The sequence below is a fragment of the Beta vulgaris genome, chromosome 4 (assembly GCF_026745355.1).
Source record: "Beta vulgaris subsp. vulgaris cultivar EL10 chromosome 4, EL10.2, whole genome shotgun sequence".
NCBI classification, from domain to species: Eukaryota; Viridiplantae; Streptophyta; class Magnoliopsida; order Caryophyllales; family Amaranthaceae; genus Beta; species Beta vulgaris.
In genome coordinates, this window is record NC_079205.1 from 28,666,029 (window position 1) to 28,691,772 (window position 25,744).

Sequence of the window (25,744 nt, forward strand, 5' to 3'; positions counted from 1 at the left end):
CACAGAGAATCACGTGCGCAAAGAGAGAAGGAAGAATCACGTGCGCAAAGAGAGAAGGAAGAATCTGCCAAGGTAGATCGAAGAAGACGCCAAGTAAGAGTCACCGAACACTTGTCACCGCTACTCTACAACCATCAATTTGATGGTATTCTTACCCAATCCGCAAATTAGGGTTTCTTAGATTACGAATTGCAATTTGGGGGTTCAAATTCATGCAATTAGTTGATGGCTTCTCACCGAAATTGCATTATTAATACTAGGTAAGAGTTTTTTATTTTTTTAGTAAAAAAGATTAATGGTTTAAGCTCATATCTCCCTTTTCTCTTGTCTAGAGTGCCTTGTGCCTCTCTATGAAGCGCAAAAGGCGCGCGCCTTATTGCACTTCTTGTAGTGCGTTTTGGCTCGCGTGGTGTCTAGGGGCGCCTTGGGTGCGCTTTTTAAAACTAAGGCTTCAAATGTGACGAGAAGCGGCAGTAGGCTACCGTGCCAGAAAAAGGAATTCAGCGTCTTACTTATGGATCGCGATGATGAATTATACCCAAAATTGGAAGGCCACAGCAACAAACCTAACATTTCTCTCACACAAGAAACAACCACCAAGGTATCGTTAAATTCAGTTATTGGTTTATCTAGCCCTAAAACCATGAAATTATTGGTAATGATTCAACATGTGGTTATTATGATTGATCCAGGGGAAACTTATAAATTTATTTCACTAGAGATTGTGGAGAAATTAGGGATTCCAATGATGGAGTCAAGTGGGTTTGGTGTTTCTTTAGGGAATGGCGAGGCGGTGCATGGTAGTGCGATTTAAGAAGGAGTGGAGCTGTCTTTGCCAGGAGGAGTAACCTTCCAGGAATATTTCATACCCTGTGGTATGGGAAATTCAAACGTCATATCAAGACAGTGGGCTCGAAAAATTGGGGGTGGTTGAGACAAACTGGAAAAAGCAAGAGATGTGTTTTGACGTGTATAAGGAGGTTATGAAGTTAGTGGGAGACCCATCCCTGTCTCGTTCCAAAATATTTCCCAGAGCCATGTCTAAAACTATGAGAAAAGGAGGGGGTTTTGGGTGGAGTTGAATCAACTGAAGGGGGTGATGGGTGAGGGCGAGGAAAAAGGGGTGGTTATAGCAATTCCGGAGGGGATTCCTAGTATATTAAAGCAATTTCACATAGTGTTTGAAGCACCATCATCTGTTCCCACTTTGTGGCCATGAGCATGTCATCATTTTAAAGGAGGGAAGTAACACGATGAGTTTGAGACCTTACAAATATATGCAATTCCAGAAAGATGAGATTAAACGACTCATAAGGAGATGTTGGCACCTCACATCATTATGCCTTCTACTAGCCCGTTCTCGAATCCCGTGTTGCTAGTAAAAAAAAAATTAGCTCGTGGCAATTTTGTGGATTATAGGGCTCTCAACAAAGAGACCGTGTCGGACAAGTACCTAATTTCGGTCATACATGAAGTTTCAGATGAGTTACATGGGGCCACCTTTTTCTCCAAACTCGTACCATCAGATTTTGGTACGGAGGACACTATTTTTGGTTATGCCGCTTGGTTTGACTAATGCCCCATCTACGTTTCAATCATTAATGAATGACGTTTTCCGGCCGTATCTTCAGAAATTTGTGTTGGTGTTTTTCGATGACATAGTAGTGTGTAGTAAGATAGAGGAAGTGCATTCACATTATTTGGGGCTGGTTTTACAGACTTCGACAAACCATAGTTTATTTGCCAATTAAAAAAAGTGTGAGGTCGAGCAACAAAGGGTGGCACACTTTGGTCATGTAAAAACTAGCAACGGAGTGGCTATAGACCAAGAAAAAGTGCTATACCTATCCTTGATTCGCCTAAGGCCGAAGAACCTTAAGGAGCTTTGTGGTTTCTTATTCCTGACCAATTACTATAGTAGTATGAGGACTACTTGGGTGGACAGAAGTGGCAACCACGGCTTTTGAGATGCTAAAGAAAGTTATCACTAATCCACCGATGTTAGCAATTCCAGATTTCCATAAGAAGTTTGTGATGGAGACAGATACGTCGAGGTACGGAGTACGAGCACTTCTTATGTAAGAACAGATTGCATTTTACAGTAAGCTTCTTGGGCCAGGAGCACAACTGAAAAGTGTATATGAAATGGAGCTAATGGCTATTTGCTTAACGATGTAACACTAGAAGCATATTTGTTCGATCATCATTTTGTAATTCATACGCATCAACACAGTTATATTACCCAACAAAGGGAGATAGGGGCCGGTTTTCAAAATGGGTAAGCAAATTAATTAAGTTCGATTTTGAGATTCAATTCATACCCAAGGCAACAAATCGTGTCGCAGATGCTCTCTTTAGGAAAACCATTAGAGATGTGGAGTTCGAGGTTTGGTGACCTCCGAATTAGTGAACTCGGCAAGTTGGAAGATGAGATTAGACTCTATCCTTTTTCGATCCAACTTCGGCACGAGCTAGAGGATAATGTAAAACCCTATGTTGGTTTCACCCTTGTTGCCTTACTATACAAAGGGCGTCTTGTGATTCCTAAATCTTCTTCTTGTATTCCACTTTTGCTTCATGAGTATCATGCCACACTAATTGGAGTACATTGTCATGAAGCCAAGACTTATCTTCATATGGCTGAAGAGTGGTATTTGGTAGGTATGAGACAAGATGTTAGCAACTATGTTCAAAAGTGCACGGTCTGCCACCGACAAAAAGTATCTCAACAGTCTCTGACGGGGCTTTTACAACCCCTTCTTCTCCTCACTATGGTTTGGGAAGATATCTACATGGACTTCATCGAGTGATTGCCTACCTACAAGTGCATAAACACCATCTTGTCGTTGTGGATCATCTTTCCAAATATGCACATTTTGTGAGGCATCGACATCCATCCTTTTAGAGCCTTAGAGTGGCTGATGTTTTTGTTAAAGAGATGGTTCGTTTGGATGGGTTACCGTGACCCATTGCGACCGATAAGGAGCGGATTTTCTTGAGTTTATTTTGGAAAGATTTATTCCGTCTTCAATCTTAAACGGAGTACGGAGTACGGCGTACCACCCACAAACGGATAGGCAAACTGAGACATGCCAAAATTGTTTCGTGGCTGGGCTAAGTGGCTACCTTGGGCCGAATTTCTTTCCCCGGTTCCCCCCATATGTCAACCAAACTGACTGCTTCGAAAAAAATTAGCGTTTTGTATGGACGTGATCCTCCACCATTGGCCCGTTTGGGAAGGGAACAATCGTCGGTTGGTAGTTTGGAAGAGATGATCAAGGAACGTGATGCCAACCTTTTTGAACTTCATTTTAATTTGACTCGTGACACAACCTATCATGAAGCAAGCGGTAGATTCTAAGAGAAGGGAGGAGACTTTTGAGATTGGTGACAAAGTGTATCTCAAACTTCGACCTTATAAACAGAAATTTGCCTTATAGAAGATGAAGTAACTCGATTGAGTGCAACTAAGTCAACAAAAACTATGCACGATTCTTTAGCGCACAAAACAATTTATGGCCCTAACCTTCTTGCGAGGGTTGGTTGGTTGACAATATGATTTAAGGGCACGAGCCTAGGCCCAATTAAGTACATGGAAAGATACATCCTATGTATCGTTTGCGTATGTCTACTTTGTTACTATTGGAAAAAGTTGTGCAATCGAGTTCAATGATTAGTTGTAGTTTGCCGGAATGGAGAAACTTCAAACAAACTCCCAATCATCAAACAAACTATTGCTTACGGAAAGACATTGTGTTTGTGAAACTCACCAAATCGTCAATAGTTTACTTTGACAAAAATATTGTGTATCACATTCAGATATTATAACTAAGCTTTTAAATGGTTTCCTAGTAAGTTAGCGTCATCTCTCTTTTGAGTTAGTTTAACATCATGAAAAAGAAAGCAATTTCATTTTGAAGCTGGAAGTTCTGGTCATTTATAGTTCTAGCTAGCTTCAGTGACTAAACATTAATGAGGTTACATATGCACAAAGATTCAAACAATTTGATAAATGATGCGGATAAAAAGGCAACTAATCAAGATGAACCAATTACACTTATCATGGAGCATATGGGGTTCAATTTTATGTTTCATAAACAAGCTTTTGTCAACAGTGTTGCTTGGACTGAAGAAGAAGCTACTTAGCATTTTAATTAAGTGTCATCATTAGTTAAAATGTTAGTTAAAGTAGTTGAGTTGTTTTAGTTTCAATAAGTCTGAAAATATCTTGTTACTAAATTCGGTCCATTAAGAGTCTAGTTGTCATGGGTTGTATAATAGGAAAGTATCCTTAAAATCATGAGTTGTAAAGAGGCATGCATGGGGGAGCTGATGTTGTGTGGTTTTGGTGCATTTAAGGAAAGTTTTGCATTAAGCTAGTGTTTCCTTAAGTTCTAGCCATATTCTAGGCTTAACTTTCCTTATTTTCCTTCTATGTGATTCGTGGTGTGTAGTAAGCTTAGGGAGCAAGGATTTCTTGCTTCTTCTATATATGTAGAGTGAGTTTATGCATTAAGATTGTGTTAAGTTTATGATTGTGTTCATGAACCTTAGCTTCTATCTTGTTAGTGTTAAACTATGATGCCTGGGTACGGCTCCCAGGGACCGTTTCCCGTACCGGGTACGGGTACGTACCGGGTACGGTACGGATTCGCCTGGGATTCGTACCCAGAACGAATCCATTGAGCCGGGTACGTGGGCTGTTGTTGGGGACGGAAAATTCGAACGCGGGGACGGGCTGGGTACGTATTTCACACTAAACCCACGTACCCAAGGTCTTCACCGGTTTTCTTCTTCAACGCAGGCCGGAACAACCCTCTCGTCACAGGAAAGAGAAAAAGAAGATTAGAGGAGAGAGAAAAATAAGATCAGAGGAGAGAGAAGGAAAGAAGATAAGGGGAGAAAGAAAGTCAGTTTCTGGTTTTTTTTTTTCTTTTGTACAGTATGTGGGGGAAGGGGAAGGGGAAGGGGAAGGGTAAAGGTGATTAAAAAAGGCACGTGAAACATGAAAGTGAGTGGTGTATTATACTACTTTACAGCTGTCTTTGGTCTTTGCACAACTTTATTTAGTATGTTAATTGCTTTTTTTTTTTAACTAAAATCAAATTATTTAGAGGAAGGAAAGCTTTTTCTCAATAGTTTCATACGCAGGTCTTTGATATTTTTGTACAAAAGTTTAATGGAGATGTAGGAAAATTTGAACTTAATATTTTTCATTAAAAAATATTTTTTTTTTGCCGAATCCAAGCCGTACCCGTTTTTTGAAATTTTGATTTTGCCGTTTTCCGTCCCCGTACCCGTACCCGTATCCGTATCCGTACCCGTATTGGTGCAACCTAGGTGTTAAACAACTTAACTCCAGGAGTGATTTGAGTGTGTTTAAGATTCTTAGTTCAGGAGTGATCAATTGACAAAGAAATATCCTTGTTACTTATTGTGTTAGTATCACTTGAAGTGTTTGCATACAAGAGATTCACATCATAAACATTTGCTGAATACCAGCAAAAAAAACCTCCATAAATTGTTCATAATAGTTTAAATATCAAACTCTACCTAAATTAAAAGATAGTATAAGGTCAACAAAACATAAAATCAGAATATTACCAAGCATAGCCAAATGTACAAGACGATTTCAGAAATTAACAGTTTGTGTATGTTCCACATATGTGCAAAATAAAATTGAATTTAAAACTGACTCACAGTACACATGTATACCTTAATGTGACCATCATGGGCAATCAATAAATTGTCTGGCTTTAGATCACGATGAACGACATGGAGAGAGTGCAAATATTCCAAAGCAAGCACCTGGAGATTATCCAAGGTTCTTAAGAGGCCATCGAGTATTCAATACCAATTTTAAACACAATATGTCTGAAAGATATAGAAAGAAAGAAGCTTACAACTTCTGCTAAATAGACACGCGCGACACCTTCATCTAAGCAGCCTAAGCTCCTCAACAGTGAATATAGATCTCCCCCATTTAGATATTCCATAACCAAATACAAGTTTTCACGACAGGTAAAGGAATAGAAGAACCGAACCTGAGAAAATATTAGGTAGAGGTTAAGAAGATTCGTTTACTGATGGAATAAAAGGGAAAAAAACGATAGACCGGCTCACCACAAAAGGATTGCGGACAGAAATTAAAATATTGCGTTCTGCTAAAATACTCTCCACAGCATTCTTGCGGATCATATCTGCCTTTTTTAAAACCTACATATATTGCAAGATTTTGTTAGGCACTTACTGCCTTTCAACACTGAAACGTGACAGAGTCAAAATCTAAAGATTAAAAAAACGAAAAAACACTGAGAATTGTTGAAGGGTCACAAAAAAACAGTCAACTGATTGAATTCAATAGAACAAAAAACCAGCTCAGGTTACTCACGCTTTAGAATAATGGAGCAACAAGAGTACCTTTATGGCAAAAAGATCTCCAGTTGTTCGCTTCTTAGCCAAGAAAACCCTACCAAATGCGCCACGACTTATAGGTTTAATTATTTCAAAGTCATCAATGGACGTGCGGTCTTTGGCAGAATGAATAGGGCTGGTTCTTAAGCTACGTACAACATCATCTTCCAAAGGAGCATCTTCATCTATTACAGTACTCGCAAGATCAATCTTCTCATTATCAACCAACTCAACAAGTTGTAGATATTTTTCCCTGAAGAAAGTAAGGCAGCGATGATGTGCTCGGTGATGAAGAAAAGAAACACAATACTAACACTTAAAAGCATCACTAATATTTAAGCTAAACAATCGACATCACAGAAACATTCATGTCTTAATTGGAAGATTAAGCCATAACACACCCTCTAAAAGAGAAGGTAAATAAAAACATTAAAAACAAACCGGATCAGCTTTTCAATTCGTGCTCCAAAGGTCTCTACAGTAAGCGCATCAAATTTCCGACGGCCAATGACAAAGCTTAAATCTTCGAGACACGTGAGCAAATAGTTCATTGAACGATCATCTTCAGACAGGGCATTTGCTGAACATTTGGCAATGTCTGCAAGTTCAGCCATCTGCGCCATACAAAAATAATTTCTGAGGATTGATGCCATCAATAAATGTACTTTCTATCAGCACAGGCTGCATTGAGAAAAGCTACACGACTGCGGAGTGCTTCAAGCCAATATGACGGCACTCTTATTTTTAGCCTGCTAATCCTCTTTTCACTGGGCAATAAGAATACTATTTCTACAAAAAGAGTGCGAAAAATTTTCTTTAGCCAACCAACACCAATCTTTGGCACAGGCCTTTACAATTGGAGGGGGGGGGGGGGTAATAAACCATTGGCAACAGACATCCAATGTAATTCTTAGAGGAATATGCAAATTCATGAATCATTAGAAAGCAAGAGGCAGGAGACATTATGCAGTAGCGACTAGAGAGAGTCCAACATCAGGTATCCAACCTCTTCAAATACCCCCAATTCATGGTTTGCATTGCGCATTTTGAGAGATGAAAGTACAAAGGACTTTCAGCCATAACATTACATATCAATCCTCTTGTACTTCCCTAGCCTAATTCATATTTAGCATCAACACTCAGACATTCTCATATATCACGAATTTTTCCTGGTTGAAGTAGAAAATTATAACCAAGTTCTCACTGTTCAACCAAGTCAGAATACATTTTCAAAGCAACATATCAAAATTAATTGAGATATTTGCCCAAATAGGAAGCAAAGTCTTTAATGAAATAGTAAGGATTCTATGTCATAACTCATAAGTGGAGCCAAAAATTTGTCTTCACATAAAAGGGATTATCTTGCAAAAAATGTTTTTCCATTTACAGGTCATCTAACGGAAATGATTTCTAGATAATTTTTTTATGATGTAAAGAGTGGGCAACATTTTGTTTTTCCAGGATAGATCCTTTTTTACACAACTCCTTACCTTTACTGAAAAAGATTTTTGTTACAATTATTTATTTTCAAAGAAATGTCTTATGTATGAAATTACCCATCAGATAAATACTATATCAACACAATCATTACCAATGACTAATTACATCCACCACGACTGCTCCAATTTTGCATAAAAATGAACTTCTTGTTTTCTACTACTACTTATTTAGGACCTATTTCATTAACTGATTTTAAAATTTGACAGTGATAACTAAACTGTGAGGAAGATCCTACAAAACCCAACTTTAACATCTGACTATTGGCAACTTGAGATACTGACGAAGTCAATGTAACTCCTCAGCAGGACAGTGGAGCTATGGAAATAAAGTATCTTTGGTGGTTTGTAAAAGTCAAAGAGATCGCCATATTTACAAAATAGCTTCAAAAAAAATGGCTGCGGCTTGGGAGAATGAATAACAATACCTGCGGGTGATCTTCGTGCTCTGAATAACCACCTTTACCAGAGAGAAGCAAGTCTATTTGACTGGATCTTGGTGTCAATAAAGGAGACCTAGGAGTCATGCTACCAGCAGATGATGTTGTCATTCCTTGATCAGATTTTGGGCCAAAACGGGTCTTACAAGACATAGATGATAAACCTTTCAAATCGTCCATAAATACAGAATTATCAGCATCGGGAAAAGAGTCTAGCATGTCTTCTGATCCTCTGCGAGACCAATCACTAAGTTTTGGGGAAAAAACATCAGACTCTTCAGTAACACTTGAATTTGATACTTTTGCAGCATCAGGGCTTCCAACTGCAGGTTGAAAATCCTTCTGGGCAGGACATTCCGTCATTTTTTCTAATGTATCAGCAATCCTCAAAAGACGTTCGTTGACACTCAAGCCCTTTTGATCACATCGATCAGCAATGGCACATATTCTTGAATGATCTTCCACATGTAAAGTTGGAACCTCTTCCTCACATATTCGGCAAATTATGGAACTCTCATCTGTCACACTCGGCTGATCTCCCCAGTAACCCCAGGAATTTTTCTGCTGGTGCTTAGAAGTAGCACAAGCTTGTCCAACTGTATCTTTTGAAGGAGGGACTTCTGATCCCTTAATACTAGATGGATCTTCATCTAGGATTTCCGTTTTATTAGATATTGTTAAATTTTCCAACTTATTGTCACTCTGATCTATTCCGAGGGAAGCTTCTGTTCTTTTGACACCAGGATATGGGAGTTTTTTCCAAGAAGCAATCCGCTCCCTCCCAGAGGGAGATTCAGTTCTTTTTGTGGTTTCAGCAGCAGAAGAGAAGATATCTGAAGTATGTAAACTGTGACCACGTTGCTCTTGACTAAAGAATTTTTGAGCTGATGACCCCCTTGAAATCTTTCCAGAAACAGAACTTTTCCTATCCCTATCTTTTCCAGGAGGAATCCTCTTTTCGCCAGACTGCAGGACTGCTGATTGACGTAGGTGAAGTGCATGTCTATCCTCCGCAAATCCACTTTCTTTGTGAAATTGCAGCAACCTGGTACATCGCGTGAGTATGAAAAGCATACGCGTATGAAGCTGCTTCAGCTTACCTGGAGGCAACTCCTGACGCCTATCATCCAATTCCTGAACTATGCTTTCACACTGGAGCCAGAACTCGTTTGGTGATGTCATAGCACAACTCCGAGCGAGGATCAACAAGTCCTCAATAGTTTCCTGCCATCCAGGATGATTTTCTGCATTCTTTTCCAAATGACCAACTAGATCTGCTGCAAAAATTGCTAGATCAGAGTCTACTTCTTCCTTGGCTTTCTCAAACCTTCCACGTATCATTACCAAAACCTCCTACATGCAGATACCAATTCCAAAGTAAATAAGTACTGAAACATATGCTGCCAGGAAAGGAGTAAGAAAGAACTCTACTCAACAGTATACCCACCTCCAGATTATTTAAACCACGAGGTTTCCAAAATGGAAAAGGTCGTACTCCTTTAGAATTTAATTCATGAGAAAAGCTCTTTATATCTGCCGGAATTCTTTTCCTTGGCCCACTTGTAACACGAAGAATAGCTTGAAAACGAGGAGATTCAGACTCCTTTGGAGTTTCACAATCATATGCCATCTAGAGGAAAAAAAAATATTCAGATATTCAGATTTGATTAACATACACGCCAAATATGAGAATGCATACTTACATGAGAAATGAGAATGAATTTTACGCGCTATAACTCTTATGAATAAGTGATGTAACTCTACTGAAAAAGTGATGTAACTCCAAAAAAAAAGAATATTAGAAAAAAAAAATTAAAAATATTTTTTTTGGGCTCAAAACTTTTTTGGGTTGTACAACTTTAATGGACAAGTGCTGTAACACTAATCCAATCGTGTGGTTGAGATTCAATCTCATATATATATATAACAAGGAAAAAAAACACAGTCGCGGTCACATTTGCAGGAACGGTCACGTTGCCGCGGGAACGACTTGTAACGGGGAATTAGAACGTATCGTGACCGAAGCGGCGTGAATTTTTTAAAGAAAATTCACATAAATATGTTTCAACCTTATTTGCATTTTTTAGTTTATGAAGCATTATTACAACATAATATAATCAAATTTAATAGACTTTCATATTTCATCAACTATATAATTAAATCATAAAAAGAATTTGGCCATTGTTTGAAAAGAACGGATGTAACGGGGATAAAGCGTTCTAACGCGGCGAGTTCGCGTTACGGAACTGACAACGCGGCGAGAAGTATGTGAATTTTGTTATGGCGTTCTGTGACGGGATTTCGTGGAACGGCAAATCCAAAATCCGTTACAGAACGGGAGAGTTTTAATTTCTTGACATATACATACATATATATATATATACATATATGTATATACATATATGTATATATATATATATATATGTGTGTATATATATATATATGTGTGTAATATATATATATATGTGTTATATATAATTATATATGTGTGTTATATATATATATATATATGTGTGTATATATATATATATATGTGTGTATAATATTATATATATAATATATATATATATTATATATATATATATATGTATATATATATATGAGAACACTTTGTTATAATCCTTTTTAACCAATATGTAATACATTTTAGCAACATTATAACCTTTTTTCCCTTGCACGGCCAATCTTTCAAAAGGATTCTAATTTCAGGAAAAAGGATTATCATGTAATATCTTCAAAAAGGATTATACTTTCACTAAAATGCATTATAATTCCAAGATCTCACGTTCTCATATAAGAAGTGTTCTCATGTGAAATTTATTCTCTCTGTATAGAGAATGAACAAAAATTATATAGCAATTCCTCTAACTTAGTTCATGAAACTTGCATTATCAGGGGTGTGGTGAAGGAGGGGAAACAAACCACCTGCTCCTCAGGAGTACAAATATCTGGACTTCTTGTGTCTCCGGGCTGCTCCCAAGATGAATTTAAGTTCCCTGTATGGATGGGGAAAAAAAGAATAGGATAAGAGAAAAAAATTGTATGTCCATCAACTACAATAAGAAACAACTATATGCAAACAGGAACATGAACGCGCAAAACGCGGAACAAGGTTCCTTCCTTTCTCAATCGAATTCCTGGACTGCCTCAAGTGCCACATCTAAATCTTCATAACAATGCCAGACATCAGTAGCCACATTTAAGTTTATTTTACATTTGATAATATATTAATATAAATTAAAGCAAATGTCTACTAAGAAACACGAACAAATATTTGGATTCTGGACAAACAAGTGTTGACGATGGTTCCATGGGCAATTAGGTGGTGCGCTTTGAAAGAAAACCCCCATACTAAGAAAATCTCAGAAATGCTGCCAATTTGGTGATTTGAAAGAGGAAGCACACATAGAGATCCTGACATATAAAGAACGGCCACTATGACAAAGTGTTTCCAGCTGGACTCAGAGAATCATTAAAAAACAAGCTGTATCTAATATCGAGTTTTGCCCTCCATCAAACATGCAAGCTGGCCTTGTTTGTTGCATTGATATATGATGATATCTACTTCCTATGGGCAGGTAATATCATAGTCCATGTCCAAGTTACATTCGCCAAGTTTGGTTCTGAATTAATTTCACAAATGTTCATCCTTAATAATATAAAATTAGTTACTTAAAACCAAATTTATCAATTATTCTTTATATTTTTCTTCAAAATAAATGATCATAAACTATGAACTTTAGGGGAGGGGAGAGAACGAAAAAACTTATAAAGATTCTTCTTTTATTTCCTTTCACGCCCCACTTTGTCTCTTTCCTTTGCTTGCACTAGTCATTCAAAAGATAAAGATGAGACGAAATAACTTTTAATTCAATCTAAACAACTCGAGGAGAGAAAAAAAGAGGAACAAGTAAGGGTTCAAACAAAGCAAACCACAATCTACAACATAAATGACATGATAATTGAAGATAATGGACAAGGGAACGGGCAATGACTTTCCAAACATAAAAACTTTACTTCCTCTACAATGTAATAAGATGGGGAAGGAGGAAGCTGAATATCCAAGATACATTGCTGACCAAACACCAAATTTCTCTCCAATTCCACGAGCTCAAAATTCATGTGTTGACTTGGCAGTGACATAGAAAGGCCACAGTTTTCTAGTTTACCGTATTAAGATCAAAAAAACAGAAAGATTGAGCCTCAAAGATAATTAACGAGTTGGGACTTGCGATTAGATCACCCAATTCCAAGTTTTGGTACTCCTATGGTTGATTATGGGCAGAAAAATAAAGAAAAAGCTTCTCTCTTAGTCTCAAAATACATTACCCATATTGCTATATGGATGTCTCAAATAATTTACCCATTTCCATTTTGGGTCGGGACCACATCTAAACTATAGTATAAAATTACCCGGTATTCCCCAATAACCTCTACTTTTTCCCTTTATAATAATATAAAAGCTGCTCACTCCTGTTAACTTCTTCTATTTCTTCAATATAATATATTCCAAAAGGCACACCAGGGGTGCTAATCAAGTTAAGTGAGCAACTCGGAACTAAAATCGGTCAAACACTCGACTCGAAATCTTAACGAGCACGAGCTAAGCATGACCGTGGACTCAATAAGCTCGAGAGCAGCTTGATAATATTTTTTACGGTTTTCTCACCATATACCCCAACAGATTTTTTTTAGCCATATACCCTTTCAAATTTCAAAATTCACCTTACACCCCCCAATTTTCAAAAAATCCAGAGGATGCCCTTGATGACTAACGGTCGTTAACTCCGTTAGTCATTAACCCCTAGCTAACGTAATTAATTGTCTAATCTTTGACTACCCCTTCCGAATCGCCCTCCTCCCCTAACCCAAACTCATATCTACTCTCTCTCTCCTCCACCATTAACATCACCACCAAGCTCACTTTTAGAAACCTCCATCCATGACTTCTTTCAACATTTTCTCTTTTCTCTTCATCTTCTCCACCACAACCACCTCACCATTATTTACACCATCTCCACCACCACACTCTCTTTCTTCTCACCATCACCATCTTTAAACTTTCACCTCCTTCTCTGCCTCCACTCGATTCACCTTTCTCTCATCCTCCCCCTTCCACGTCATCACCTCCCCCCACACCACCACAACCACATCAACTCCCACTCCCGCTCCACCACTCCTCTTTCTCCTTCAATTACATTTTTCACACCACACCACTAACTCACTTTCTCTCTCTTTCCAACCCACCGCAACCCCTATGTCACATCGCACCGCCCTCCTCCATTCTCTCCACCAGAACTCCTTTCCTTTACTCCCGTTCTCATCTCTCTAATCCAGTTCTTTCTCTCTCTTCCTTGAACCTTTCACAACTCCTCTTCAGTCTTCCTTCACTCCCAATCTCAACACTCTCCCAAACTTCAAATCGAAACAAAAACCCACCTCACGAAACCGATTAATGGAAGCAATAAAAGTAAAATCAATAATAGGGCTTCAAAGTCCCCTCTCACAACTCAGCACAAAAGTCATCCATCGAAAAATCCTCCGCTAGAAAATCCATTGTCTTCAATCGCTCTTTTGGGGTGTAGTTCCCACACGCCTCTGCTCAAGTCCATCTTCCCGACGCGAGTCATGCCTTCGCACCCAATTCATTGACATATACTCCTATACAAAAGCGTTGCTATCATTTTGTCTATCAAAGCCGATATCATCTTCGGGAGATCACGTGTATTAAAAGCCGAGAATGAGACGTTGATTTGAGAGCGGGAGATCGTGAAAAACATGTTTGAATTGGAGAGGAGAGAGAAAGACTCGAAGATTGTTGAGCTTATGTCAGAAATTTCTGCCACCATTGATTGATTTTTGTAATCCTCAACTTTCTTCGGTTGGCGGCAGAAGGGGTGGCTGGAGTCCCGAAAATGGAGGAGCATGGGCTAGTGAAGAGACAAAGAAGAGGGAGGAGTGTTAACTATTCTGGAGGAAGAGAGACAAAATGTGTTAAATGGTTTAATTAGGTTTAGAAAGGATTAGTAACACAACTAGGGGTTAATAACTAACGGAGTTAACATCGTTAGTTATTAAGGGTATCATGTGGATTTTTTGAAAATTTGGGGTATATGATGAATTTTGAAACTTGCAAGGGTAAATGGTGTACAAAAAATTGTCGAGGGTATATGGTGAAAAAGTTGTATCTTTTATATATATTTTTCTAGAATTTTATTTATTTAATATACAAGAATACCAATATTAGCTAAATATTACAAGTAGAAAAATAAAGTCCTATACCTATAATGTTGGAAATATGAATAAGATACTTTTTTATCCAATTAAAATGAAATTAGGTGACTCATCATTATAATAAATAAAGAGATGAAGAAAGCAGCAACACCATGGGAAAGGTGCAAGGTAGGGAAGCATTCGTCCCACAACAATAGATTATCATGAGATGGGAGCTATCAAGGTCTATAAAACATTATTCTTACGGTCTTACCTAGACAATTTATTGAAATCTCCTTAAGGGCCTAGTATACTATTAGGGGGGCGTTTGGTTGAGGGTCTTCTGAAAAGGGTAAGGGAATCAACTCATCTCATTCCCTTGTTTGTTTACTTAATTTAATGATTCCTTTTACCCTCTCCTTACCCCCAAAGTCCACTACTCTCATTCCCCCTTACTACCCACCGGAGCGGACCGATTAAGGATCCTCGGTCGCACAAGCCCCACCAAAACATATCGGTTTCCTTTTTTTTACGTTTGGCAGATTTTAGAATAGGATAAAACTGATATCAGCGTAATTAGCGCACACAACGCAACTTGCTCCAGTGTTATTGGCTAACAAATTCTTGCAGCACAACACGGGTTCGAATCTTTTCAATGCCAATTCCAGCATTTTCTTTTCTTTTTCTTTCTTCTTTGTTTTATTATTTTTTACTACCTACTCTTTCTCTCTTTTTCTTTTACAATTTTTTTAAAATTTTGGAGCTTCATCTCATTATTTTGAATAGTATCCACCTCTCTTAATTTAGCTCTATTTGTAGCCATTTTTTTTTGATATACCGATTATTTGTTGTCAAATAAATTCAACAATTTGACTCTATACACTATTAATATATTAAGTATTACTATGACCAAGATTTATTTACAAATACTCAAAAATAAATTTACTATTTAAAATTTTGGATTTGTCACTATTTACATTTACTAAATATATATCAACTTCTTAAAAACTTTAGGAGCAGAGTTGAAGATATTTAAGGTGAGTCGCGTCTGTTCATGAGTGTAAAAGTCAATCTCATGAATTTACTAAAAATGGAGATAACATTGAAATATCGATATAATGAAGGTATATCTAATAAATAACTCAAATAATATAAAGTTTGATTTTCTTATCGTTAAAGAACTGAACTTCTACCCAAGGTTTCACTTACCCCTTCTATGACTCATCATTGATCATCACGTTCACCACCCAACCACCACCTTGCCCAGCCACTCAATCACAACATTACTACTCAATCACCACATCTACACCAAATAACCTAACCAACCACCTGACCCCAATGTCCACCCATCCAATGTCCACCCAGCCACCAAAACCACTCACCCAACACCAAAACCGCCCACCCAACACCCGCAACACCTACTAACCCACCAAAACAGTCAGAACAACATCCGCACTCCTTACCTACCACCAAAACCGCCCAACCCACACCCACCACCAACCCTAATAATAGCCCACCACCCATAAAACCACTAGCGCCACAAAATCACACCCAAGAGCCACCACAGAAACAATTCAACACCCACAAAAACCACCCATTACCACCCGAAAACCCCACCACCTTAATTATCACTTACACACAAACCTAGAATTTTATTTGAAAAAACATGGAAGATGGGGAGATACCTCTTATCACTCATTATTTATGGATTTATATGGTCAAATTCAACCATGAAAACTCCAGAAGTATTCATGGTCAAATTCAACCTTCAAAACCTCAAAACCTCAAAACCAATCTTTAAACCATAAGAAAAGATATAGAAAAGGTGGTGGCATACGGGAAAGGGGAGGAGGCGGCAGCAAACTGGACTGGGGAAGGTTGGCGGAGGCGTGGCACGGCAAGAGAGAGGGGTGCAAACGGTGGTGCTATGGTGGAAGAATGGTAAGCGGGGGAAGAAAGATGGAATGAGTAACCACCAACTAAACAACACTTTATAAGGGTTTCGCTTTCTTTTCCCTTTCGACCCCTTTGCTTGATTCCATTCTTTTTACCCCATGGCAACCAAACACCCCCTTATTGTATATGAGCCTTTCTAAGGTTGAACTTAAATAATGACATTGGTTTGGATCCTTAGTCTGGCATTGCATTAGCTCGGTTGGGTTGAAATACTTAGCCTCTCGAGCTCGAGTCGAGCTATTCGAGCAAACCCAAGTGTGAGTCGAGCTACAATAAATCTTAAAGAGCACAAGTCAAGGAGGGGTTTGGCGAATTTAAAGAGTAATGAGCACGAGTCGAGCAAGCCTCAACTCATGAACAACTCGCTCAAATTAGCACCCCTTGACCCACATTATACTCCCGCCTTAATCTTTATGCCATCAAATTTCGGATGATCAGTGAGCTTTATCTCCTCTTCCATACATGAGCCACCCACATTCTTTCCATAAGTTATGCAATTTTTCCTACTAAACCCTAAACCCTAAACCCTAAACCCCTAGGCCCACATTATACTCCCGTCTTAATCTTTATGCCATCAAATTTCGGATGATCAATAGCTTTATATTCTCTTCCTTACATGAGCCACCATTGCGAAGGACCAACCAGTAAACTTTTCTTCCAAGTTATGCAATTTTGTTTGTCAAAAGATTTATAAGAGCCATCATCTTTGCTTTTTCTTCCATAAGGGAGCCATCTTCTCCATAGATTTCTCATTAGGTATATGGTACGAACCCATTGTTACATGGATCGGAAAACGTTCCGGAATGCGGAACGCAACCTCTAAAGTAAATCAGATGGACTCCTAGACCACGTACCATAGCACATACCATGTTCCGCGTTTCGAGACGTGTCCCTGGGACCTGGAACGTGGAGTGTGGAACGTGGCCACGTAACACGTTCTCGGTATCAATGACGAACCAATAAATTAAGTGTGTAGAACAGAAAAGATTCACTAAAGAATCACTCTTTAGGCTTGAAAATTTGACGGAACTTTTGTTGGCTCTTGCTACCAACAAATGTAGATCTAAGTGTAATACAAGATCTTTTTGTGAGTTTTGATGTAAATGGACATAAATCAGTAAAGAAATACATAATAGTTCTCAAAAAGTCATGGTTTTTTAAGTTCTCTTTGAAGTCTCGATTCCAAGATTAACACGCAAGTCTTGGTTCAATAGGTAGAATGTAGGATTCTTTTAACCAAATGATCAATCTTTCATGAACTCAAATCTGAATTCCATTACTTGCAAAGAAAGCTTTAAATAGCAATTATAACCTAATGATAAAAGGACTCTAAAAACATGTGAAGATGCTTTGACACGCCTATATACAAGATAGTATAAAATAAAACAACCAACTAACCTTATCTTAAAGCACACTAATCTCCTATTGTCCTAATCCAATGATCACTCTAATCACATGCCATATTTCATCCTAATTGGAATAGAATTAGGACCCAAATCCGAATATATAGTAATAACTTGTACGCCACATAGACCTCTACTTACACTAAGACAACTAGAGCGTTACTAAGAGTAGGAAACTTACATTTTCACTCCAAGTTGGACTCTACTAGCAATAATCTAATGAATAGGCCGGGATATGTGAATTCCTAACAAAACTAGAACTCTACCGAAAAAATCCTAATAGAATTGGGACTCCGGTGAAAAAACCAAAACCTAACCGAACTAGCTGAAATATCGTAACGAAACTATGACTCTTCCCAGAAGTTAAAAATAAGCTTGATTTCACATCAAAATCGTTGTTACTTCCGAAAGCAACATTGGAGCAGAGGTTAGCACAAAACCTAAAAAGTTGCAATTAAGTATGACATTTGTGATTTGAGAAAGGGACTTGATGCACACACTTGTTCTTTCTCTCTTTTGCTTAAGATAGCTCCAATTTTCTTTGTATTGCCATCTCTAGTTCTTTGTGGTTTGATAAACTTCTTTCTTTACCTACAGTTTGCACCAAAAAACTACAACATAATTATAGTCTCTTTCACCTATTTGCTGAATTACAGTCCGTCGATGTTGCTAACTTTTCAGTTCCCCATGGAATCTATACAAATATATTAAAAGGCGTGCATAAACAAGAAACTGTGCCATGTGGCGCTCTCCGTAGGAAGTTTTAGTTCATGTAATCCATGTACAATAAAAAAATTTAGAAATTGCGTAGCATAGAGTTTGATCCCGAGACCTCAAGTACATATACTAAAGTCTTAACTACTAGACTAAGTTGTATTTAGTGTTATTATCATAAAGTATTATATTAATAAATAATTTTTTTCTTACTCGGGGCACGGGCCAAATAACTAGTTCCAATCTCAAACTTGAAATTCTAGTTGCCTAAGGTTACTTTAGCTCATATAGAACTTCAAAATGGCTCTTATCATAGCATATCTGGTTTTATGCCCTCAAAAAGGCAAAGGGGGTAGCACTAAGAAGCTGACAACTAATCAGGAAACTTTGTTGATCTTCCTAGAGCGACTAGGCTAATTTCCTTACAACAAAGACCTCATATTTGCAGGGGCTTCATGGATTTATAAGTTTGTCGATAATAGACATTCTAGTGAAAATCATCCGCTATGTAGCCTGGCATAAATAATTACAATACCAAGACATTGAAATTCAGTTCACACAGACATGAGGGCACAAGCATCAAAAGTAAAAGGAACATCCTAAAACCATGATTATTATACCAAGGTGCAAGGTGCTAGATGGATTGCCCTAAGCAGCCCTAAGCACAATGACAACTACGAAGCACACCCTCTTTCTTCTAGGTACAGTTCTCCTATCTCCCCTCTCTTTAGCTCCTCCATTCAAAACCACCCCTCTTTATTACACAACAGTAAATTGAATTTATTTTTCCCACCCAAAACAAATGTCAGAAAAATCCTCCAAGCCACTTTTGCACAAGAAGAGTCTTATTTAAGTGAGGGACACGACTTCACCTTCACAATGGGAACCCTTTACCCTTGACAGCATCTTGTCCACCCTTTAAATTAAGAGCACGATAACATAGAGCCAATACTGGCTACATCACCATGCATATAATAGCTAAGTAGCAAATCCATTTTTTTCGGTATGTATTAAAGAAGATTCGCTTAGCTGTTATCCTTACCTTTATTTTGATCCAACTAACCCACAGAGATACTATATTACACTTGTTACCATATTCCGCTTCCCAGTCCAATACGGGGTTGAAGGTCATCATACTTAAGCTTTTAACCCTTTATTTATATACAACATATCAACACAGAAACAACAAACAGCCCAATATGTTGCAAAAAATAATTGTAAAGTCGAGCAACACAAATCAGAACTACCTTGTTACATCAGAAGACATGCGAAATCTGTCAGAGTAAAAAAGTTCTGGAATGTTGAAGAAGAATATACGTCCATATCAACCAAAAAGCCAAAGAAAAAAATAGTAGCTAAGATCTAGTTAGCCTCCATCCCCCCTCTCATCGCTCTCCCAATAACTCCCTCTACCACCGGGCCAAGGGAAGTAGAGGAAAAGAAAAAAAATCCCTTGCTCCATGTGTCTACATCCCCACCCCTTCCCATTCCACATATCAACAAAAGTATACAGCACAAAGAATCTTAAAAGAGGAATCGAAATTGTCGAATCTTCATTCCTATTATCGTAAGTAGATTATTTCATGTCCTACATTAAACAACCAAAAAAACCAAATGGGCAGGAAATACTTCTCCTTCGGTCCATTTAATCACCACTTATGGCTACTGACATCTAAATCCATGTAAACCACCTACTATCTACTATTATTATAAAAAAATAAAAATAAAACGTGGGCAAGAACTGCAAGCTGCCAATTGCCATTCTCCCCTCTTCCAATAGCATTCTATCCACGTTGTTCTCATACAATTAAGAAAATCAAGAGCTAAGTTACAACAACTCACGGCATGACCTGAGACACGAAGTAGTCATTGTATCAAAGACAGGGATCAACTGATAGACTTGCATAGTTGTATTATTCTAGTTCTATGGGGTCTCCTATTATTATACATAGATTATTCATGACTCAAACAAATAAGATAGTTGATAGAATGATAACACTTGCATAGTTGTACTTAAAAGAGCAACCAATACCTCCTCCAGACGACAGCCTAGACGGCGGCAACTGGCCTGCATTGGACAAACTGGAAGTCGGAGTCGTGGACGGACCACTCTCAGTGGACAAGGTATCGGAATTACTTCCAGTATCAGCAACATTTTCCAAGAAAGTCATGTCCTTCTTCCCAGAACCCTTGGCAGTGGCATCACTAGCAAGGGGCACACTGGGTCTGGAAAGATTGCTGGAGCCAAGGACCAAACCTCCCTTTTCGGGCCGAAACCCAAAGAAGCTCTCCTGCGGTAATGGCCCGGATCTCGTCTTAATCTTGTTCAAACCCAACGACGATGCAAGGATCGGTGACACCGAAGCTGACGGCGATCCTGAATTGGGTTTTGCAGTGGGCTCAATTTGGACCTCCTTACCCTTCCCATCTTTCTTCTTCTTATGAACAAAATTAGTAGTGGGAGTAGTACTAGTACTAGTATTGTTGTTGGTGTTGTTGATTAAATCTTTGGCTAGTTTTGAAGTTGGTGTTGTTGGTGTTGTTGGAGTGAGAGAAGTGTTGTTATGAGCATCTTTGTGATGTGATCTTCCCTTCTTCTTGTCGGATCTACTAGGAGAGTTTAAACGACGAGGGCTATTGGATCCATCAGGGCTAGAAGAGGAATCTGATGATTTTTTTGAGGAGAAAAATCTGCCTTTGAACACCATTTTCGGGGATGTTTGATGGAATTTTAGTAATTTTAGGAATCTCTGTTTGGTGGGTACAAGTCTTACATCTCAGCCGCGGTTTGCTGAACTGGAGAGTGGAAGTAGGAAGAGAGAAGAAGAGGAAGGCATAGAGAAAAATTAAGAAATATAGTTGGTATTTGGTAAGGTGAGAAAAGGTCGTCTTCAAAGTTCAAAGATTGGACCAGGATTTGCTGTAACCTGTAAGAGAGAGACGGTGATGCACATTTATAACCTTTTTCCCAATGGTAACTTGTATCATTAAAATGCATTTTGATATTATATTTCAAATTCTTATAAATTATATCATTATTACTTGTTTTTGTGTCTTTTTACTTATTTTTAGGTCATTATAATTATTTTTTATCATTATCACTCATTTTTATGTCATTATACAACAAAATTGTATCATTTAAACCTATTTTGATATTATTTGTCAACTCTTTATATATCATATCAATATTACACATATTAATGTCATTATTAGTCATTCTTATGTTATTTTCCCTACTTTATTATTATTATTAACTCTTTATATATTATACGGGTTTTTCACCATATAACCTTGACGATTTTTTTTTACACCATATACCCTCACAGGTTTTAAAATTCACCATATATCCCTCAATTTTCAAAAAAAATCCACAACATGCCTTTGGTGACTAACAGCGGTTAACTCCGTTAGTCATTACCTCTAATAAGCTCTTAATCCCTAATTAACCTCTAATTAAATCTTGACCCAACTCTCTCTCTTGCCCCGAAATTTTCCTCCTCCTTCCACCCCCCACCTATCCCCCTCCCTCTACCACCAATCCACCATCACGGACCATACCTCTCCTCCTTTGCATATGCATCTAAAGCATTGCCTCCAGCATTTTGGGCACCAAGACCACCACAACCTCTCCCTTCTTTTAATACCTTCGCCAATCAGTCTTTTCTCTCTATTGTTGCTTGTCTCTATCTCTCCTCATGTAAACCTTAACCAAATTCCTCCAAAATAATTGTAGCAACAACCACAAGAATTTTACTGCAACAACAATAGCGAAATGACATTGTCTGCTACTCCAACTTCAGATTGAGAGAGGAAACAATTAACAATGGATCTCTCAGCCATGTAGACCTCCACAAAGGCTTCATCGTTAGGCTTCACAATCGCAAATCTCTTCACTCTCCAATTAAAATAATACTTGTCGAAGAAGATGAAGTCTTCGACATTCATTGACTACCTCTTAATGCCTACCGCCGCAATAAATCAAATTTAAAGATTTATTATTGTTACTACTGTAGTGGGAAAAATTCTCTGCAACTTTCTCTCTCTCTCTCTCTTCGAAAATCGCTTTTTTTCTCTCTTAAATTCTTAAATTCATAAAAAGAGGAAGAGAAAGTGACAGTCGGTAACAAAAAGTTAAAAAAAAAAAGTGGAGTTTGTTTCTCGTTTTAAGAGTATAGGGTTCTTCACGGAAAAAAAAAAAAAGCGTCATTCATGTAAAAAAAACCCAAAAAATAGGAGATTCAAGTTAAATCAAATACAAAAAGTATTTATAATTACTAATCACATATAAAAAAAAAAGCGTCATTCATGTAAAAAAACCCAAAAAAAAAGCGTCATTCATGTAAAAAAAACCCAAAAAAAAAAAAGAAACGAAGGTTAGTATAATATTTCTATTTTTATTTGATATAGGTAATTATAGTATATAAGAATCTTTAGAGATCGAATACAAAAAGTATTTATAATTACTAATCACATATACTTTTCCATTAATTTTGATAAATTGTTGTACTATTCAATGACTTTTTCAATTATTATGTAAAGTATTTTGTAAGTTAATAAGGATATATAATAATTTTTGTAACAAATCTCAACCCGCATATGCCACGGGTCCCAAACTCCCAACGTTGGCACTTATTTTGAAATAGAAAATCTAATTAGCAAACTAGCACAATTGTTAGGAAGAACACTACAACAATATTAAGAGAGTATTTAGTTGCGAGAAAATATTCTCCTAGAAAGGTGGTTCATGTTTTATGTTGTTTGGTTTGTAGAAGGTGGAAAATAATTCTCTCACGGCTCACTTGGTTAGTGGTCATAAATAGTGGTAATGATAATGCCATTGGTGACAAATTTGTAAAAGAAATCGCATGAGATCACCCATAGTAATGTTATTTCATCTTAAAATATCCATTTCTTCCTGAAAATTCATTGCCATCCATTACCACTTGAGAATGTGGTAATGGGTGGTAACGGAAATTTATAAAGAAAAACCTATGTTTTGTGATTAAAGCCACAAATCAACGTGAAAATTAGTTTAGATTACAAACTAATGCAAAAATCACATAAATTTGAGTACTAATTGTGTTTTGAATATTCACTACATACTATTTTTGCACTGGATAGCATTAGAGTTTTTTGTAACAATGTTTTAACATTATTTGTCATCTTTATTTTTGTCGTGATTGTAATACAATTTGTCATTAGTTTCATCTGTATCATTCTTTTTTTTTGTATATAATATATTATGGTCACTTTTTTTTTGGGAAAGATATTATGGTCATAGTTAATTCCTTAGCAATAAGGTTTTGCTTAGGTGTCATGAGTAAGTAAATTTGCTGACATGGCACCTTTGTTAAACAATTCCTTTGGCTTATGTCTATGTGTTTGGCACATCTTTTCCATAAAAAAATAGATTCGACATCCCTAAATAAAATTAACTTACACAATAACACTGATTATGCATAGTAGCTTATGAAAATCACGGCAAATCATCAATCAATTCTTCCGTGCAATAAATACATTATGGCAAGTATTCACTACTATAGGCAATCATTTGAACAAACGTATAACTGAATAGAATGGAAATCTTAAGTCACAATAACTGATTAGGAAATAAGTTTATGGTAAGAAGTCAATAGTATTCAATTAGATTGATTTACCTGGCATTAAATACCTTTAATAAATCACTAAATTATAGGCACTAATTAGATTGATTAGGAAATAAGTTTATGGTAAGAAGTCAATAATATTCAATTAGAACCTCAACGTTGCAATACAACAGTAGAACATGCATCACAATGAGAAATCGGCGACTGGTTGAAGCTCCAGTGAGGCTTCGACAACACAATTAGATAGCAGCGAACAAATGAAAACAAAACATCTAGCATTGCCCAGGTTGAGGACTGAGAAAAAGAGATTAAATATCAGAGATAATTGAACCCGAAGAAAATTCCTTTTTGGCCTTTCCGATGATGACTCTGTCATTAGCATTGCCCAGCGTGCGTCCAATCTTATTTGATTGCTTGATAGCATACCCTTTCCGATGATGACTCTGTCATGAAAAATGTTGCTATCGAAACTATAATTGATCGTATTTGGATGGTCAATAGTAATTCTAATATTTTCTTTGGAAGATGCCTTGAGTGCAAAAATCCTGATGCCCTAACTCGATATGGCTTGGTAAGTTAATTTATAATAAAGTTATGGATTATATAACAAACTAATATATGAAACATTAAAATATTAATTTAATACAGATTATAAAATGATTTTATTAATTATGTTAAATAAGTGTACACAAATTTAACACCATGTAAATGTTCATATTAAAACCATATAATGTTTCACATGTGTTTATTGCTATTTATTAAATTAAAACGTATATGTTAATTAATAATCTTTAAAAAATAAATCTTTTGTGTCGTTAATAATTATTTTCGTTGTATATACATATAAACACATAATATAACACATTTTATAGTTTGGTATTGGTTTTGTACGTGTAAAAACTTTCTTACCTTAATGTTGCTTAAATATTCCTTATATAATTTTGTAGGTACAAATTTATACCCATAATAATTACAATAATGGATTGTGTAGCTTGATTGAAGCTACAAAAGTTGCACATGCTATGTCATCATATTTGCTCGGATTAATTTGGCTATCTTCTAAATCCGGACATGATATAGAGAATGGCCACTATATTCTGAGAACACTACTTAAACAACTTACGATGGAGTCAATTATAAAGTGTAGAGAGATATGTAGGAGAATGTTAAACACTATTTGGATAAGAAATAGGTCAGATATGTCAGACAAGCCACCCTTGGTTTGTAAGATCAATGAAACTCAGCATATGAAGGGCAAGACGTGGGATATAGAAGATGACTATTATGTTCCTAATGGTTATGATACATTGGACTGTTATGATTGCAAGTGCGATCGAGAAGTTCGATTTTTCTACAGGGTTATGAAATAGAATATCGTAATTTATGCATTATTCTTATGTATTATCAATGACTACTTTTCGATGGAATAAATTATATGAATAATACTACTTTTCTAGCTGTTAATGTATTGTTACATTTTTTACATTATTTCGAGTTATTTT

General features: G+C 37.0%; 1 protein-coding gene across 5 annotated transcripts in view; it reads right to left on the reverse strand.

The window, feature by feature from the left end:
* Positions 1-21,567, reverse strand: part of LOC104884784 (probable serine/threonine protein kinase IREH1) — a 40,040-nt gene extending 18,473 nt beyond the window's left edge. For 3 of the 5 annotated variants that reach the window (XM_057394257.1, XM_048642996.2, XM_048642999.2), the window contains exons 1-9: positions 20,669-21,567; positions 11,276-11,346; positions 9,798-9,980; positions 8,339-9,703; positions 6,856-7,028; positions 6,421-6,667; positions 6,124-6,216; positions 5,904-6,044; positions 5,716-5,808 (exon numbers count right to left, since the gene is read on the reverse strand). In XM_057394257.1, coding sequence (XP_057250240.1) covers positions 5,716-5,808; positions 5,904-6,044; positions 6,124-6,216; positions 6,421-6,667; positions 6,856-7,028; positions 8,339-9,703; positions 9,798-9,980; positions 11,276-11,346; positions 20,669-21,344 — 3,042 coding nt within the window. In that variant the 5' untranslated portion in view covers positions 21,345-21,567. The other 2 variants (XM_048642994.2, XM_048643000.2) reach the window with 2 other exon arrangements.
* Between the last annotated feature and the right edge of the window lie 4,177 nt (positions 21,568-25,744).